Source organism: Poecilia latipinna, unplaced genomic scaffold (genome assembly GCF_001443285.1).
Source record: "Poecilia latipinna isolate Pla-1442-1.1 unplaced genomic scaffold, P_latipinna-1.0 Scaffold1958, whole genome shotgun sequence".
Taxonomy (NCBI): domain Eukaryota; kingdom Metazoa; phylum Chordata; class Actinopteri; order Cyprinodontiformes; family Poeciliidae; genus Poecilia; species Poecilia latipinna.
This window is the reverse complement of record NW_015114574.1, coordinates 102,586-105,014: the sequence shown is the minus strand read 5'-3', so window position 1 is coordinate 105,014 and position 2,429 is coordinate 102,586. Positions and strand designations below refer to the sequence as shown.

Here is a 2,429-nt window from a genome sequence, read left to right as displayed (position 1 = left end):
AAAAGTTTATAACTTTTCTTAGCAGCAGAGTAACTGCCACAGTCATTTGTGTTTCCTACTGTCTGCTGCTAAGCGTCACTCTGAAGCTCCAACAGGAACGAACCATTTAACGCAGACGGGGGTTCAGGGCAAATATGGATGTGAGTTTTTTGGTCTGGGAGTGGGAACATTACATTTTTACTGCTAAAGACAATCTTTGAAAATTCAATATGATTAATTTTGTTATTGATAGGGACCTGTGTTTTTTTTATTTCTATGAACCAAAAATAAATAATTAAATTGTGGAGGGACCCCTGCTGGTCAGGGCCCCTAGAATTGTCATCGTTTTCCCCCCTATACCGCGCCCCTGGATGGGGATAAAGAGAACAGCTCGTGAAGCACAGAGTGACACCCCAACTCCTGACCTGAGGTGAGGAGGAGAGTTTGGATCCATCAGGTGAAAGGGAGAAACCATCAGTTTTAGATGATACAGATTTGGTTCCTACATGGAGGATTCCAGTTTTGTTGCTGTTCAGTTTAAGGAAGAGGTGAAACAAGAATGCTTCAGATGAGCATGAGTTAGAGAAAAGAAAGCAGGAAAGAGCAGGGCGTCATCTGCATAGCAGGGAAAAAGAAGGTTAAGTTCCTGGAAAATATGGTAGAAAGAAAAAAGGTAAATGAGAAAATGTAAGGATCCCAGGACAGAACCCTGAGGAACAGCAGGGGGCAGCAGAGGAAGGATGGGAACAGAAGGACTTTAGTTGGATGAAGAGATTGCAGCAGAGAGGAAGAAATGAAACCTGTAGAGGAGAGTGTGAGCAATGCCATATGAAGATGATCTGTTTAGAAGGACACAGTGTCAAAGGTCACACTGAGATCAGAGGGCAGAAAGTAGACCAGAGGCGGCCGCCATCGAATGATCACTGGAAACCAGACTGGAAATGTTCATAGAGGTCATTGAGTTACATTTTAAGTTGAGAGACAACTGTCTTTGATTAGTTTGGAGATAAAAGGTAAATTAGAGATGGCATTAAGAGTATTTAAATTGTTGGGATCTTTAGTTTCTTCAGTATTTTTCAGTAATAGTAGCATTTTGAAAAGATCAGCAGCAGTTCCAGTGGTAAATAAGGAGTGAATGATGACAGTAATGAACGGAAGAAGAGCCTGAAGGTTGGAACCAGGGATGTTGGGATTGGATCAAGTATGCCAGTGGAAGATTTACACTTATGGATGATGTCAGTCAGTTTGGAGATCTCACACTACAATCAGTGATTCATCCATTCATGGACACCCTGATGGTGATGAGCTATTGGATAGTAGCCACAGCTGCTCTGGGCAGTCTGTCAGAGGCCATGCCCAAGAGAGCAGGGACTCAAACCAGCAACCCAATGATTACTAGATGAACTCGCTCCACCGTTGAAACCATGGAGGTGAGAAAGGGAGGCGACTGTTACAGAAAGTACAAGAGAAGAAAGTGATGTTCTCACTCTTGGTAACATGGTCCGCCTGTAAGAAGGAGGTCATCAGCTGCTTTCTGCAGAGCTGGCACGGTTATTGGTTTCTCTTATTGTCCAAATCAATAACTAATAATTGACTTTTCTAATTTTAACTTTGAGGAGCAAATGTATGAGCAGATGTTTGTCTCTGTGATGGTTCGCCTCCCATTTATGATCAAACAGAAAATACAAACACACATCGTCCCCATTTGCAACAGAAATCGCCTCACTGACTGAACCTCACCTTCAGCAACAACCAGTAAAATGTTTCTCTCTGGCTCCTCCCACCACTGCTGAGCTCAGCCAATGAGAAGGCTCGTCTCTGCACAGCTCAAAGCAGCTTGATGATGATGTTAGTTTTCCTTCTGCTGCAGTGGATCATCTCTGTTCAGCTGCTGTCTGACCTGAACTCCTGGAACATGTTGCTTTCCCTCCTGCTCTTCTCTCTCTACATAGGTGAGTATCAGAAGAGAGAAGCTCTGATTTTCTCTCTCTGAATTTCACTGCGACCACATGTGGAGGGAAGAGCCTCTGAGTCTCCTGATGCCTGAATCTGCTGCAGACTGACTGACATGAACCATCATTTTACAGCCATGGGCTCCATGAACACCGTCACACAGGAGCAGAGGGAACACGTCGCTTCAGAGGGAAGCCACACCGGTTTGAGCTGCGGATATGATGGTTCTATCTATAATGTCCAGTGGTACCGACAGCAGCAGGGATCCAGACCAGAGTTCCTGCTCTACATCACAGAGACGGGATCGATCCATCCAACTCGCTCCGATTTCTCAGCTGACATCGATAAAACTCAGAAACGAGGAAATCTGCTGATCTCCTCTGCTGCAGTGACAGACTCTGCTGTGTACTACTGCGCTGTGCAGCCCACAGTGACAGGAAACACCAGAACCCTGTACAAAAACCTGCAGTACTCCACAGCGGCCACTAGAGGGCCTC

The 2,429-nt window shown here is 45.1% G+C and overlaps 1 gene segment (V, D, J or C); it reads left to right on the top strand.

Annotated features, from left to right (window-relative positions):
• Positions 1-1,010: 1,010 nt before the first annotated feature.
• LOC106935388 (Ig kappa chain V-V region K2-like) overlaps positions 1,011-2,429 on the top strand; it is an 11,498-nt gene continuing 10,079 nt past the window's right edge. The window contains 2 exon segments of the V gene segment in view: positions 1,011-1,931; positions 2,067-2,424. Of these exon segments, the coding sequence occupies positions 1,820-1,931; positions 2,067-2,424 (470 nt within the window).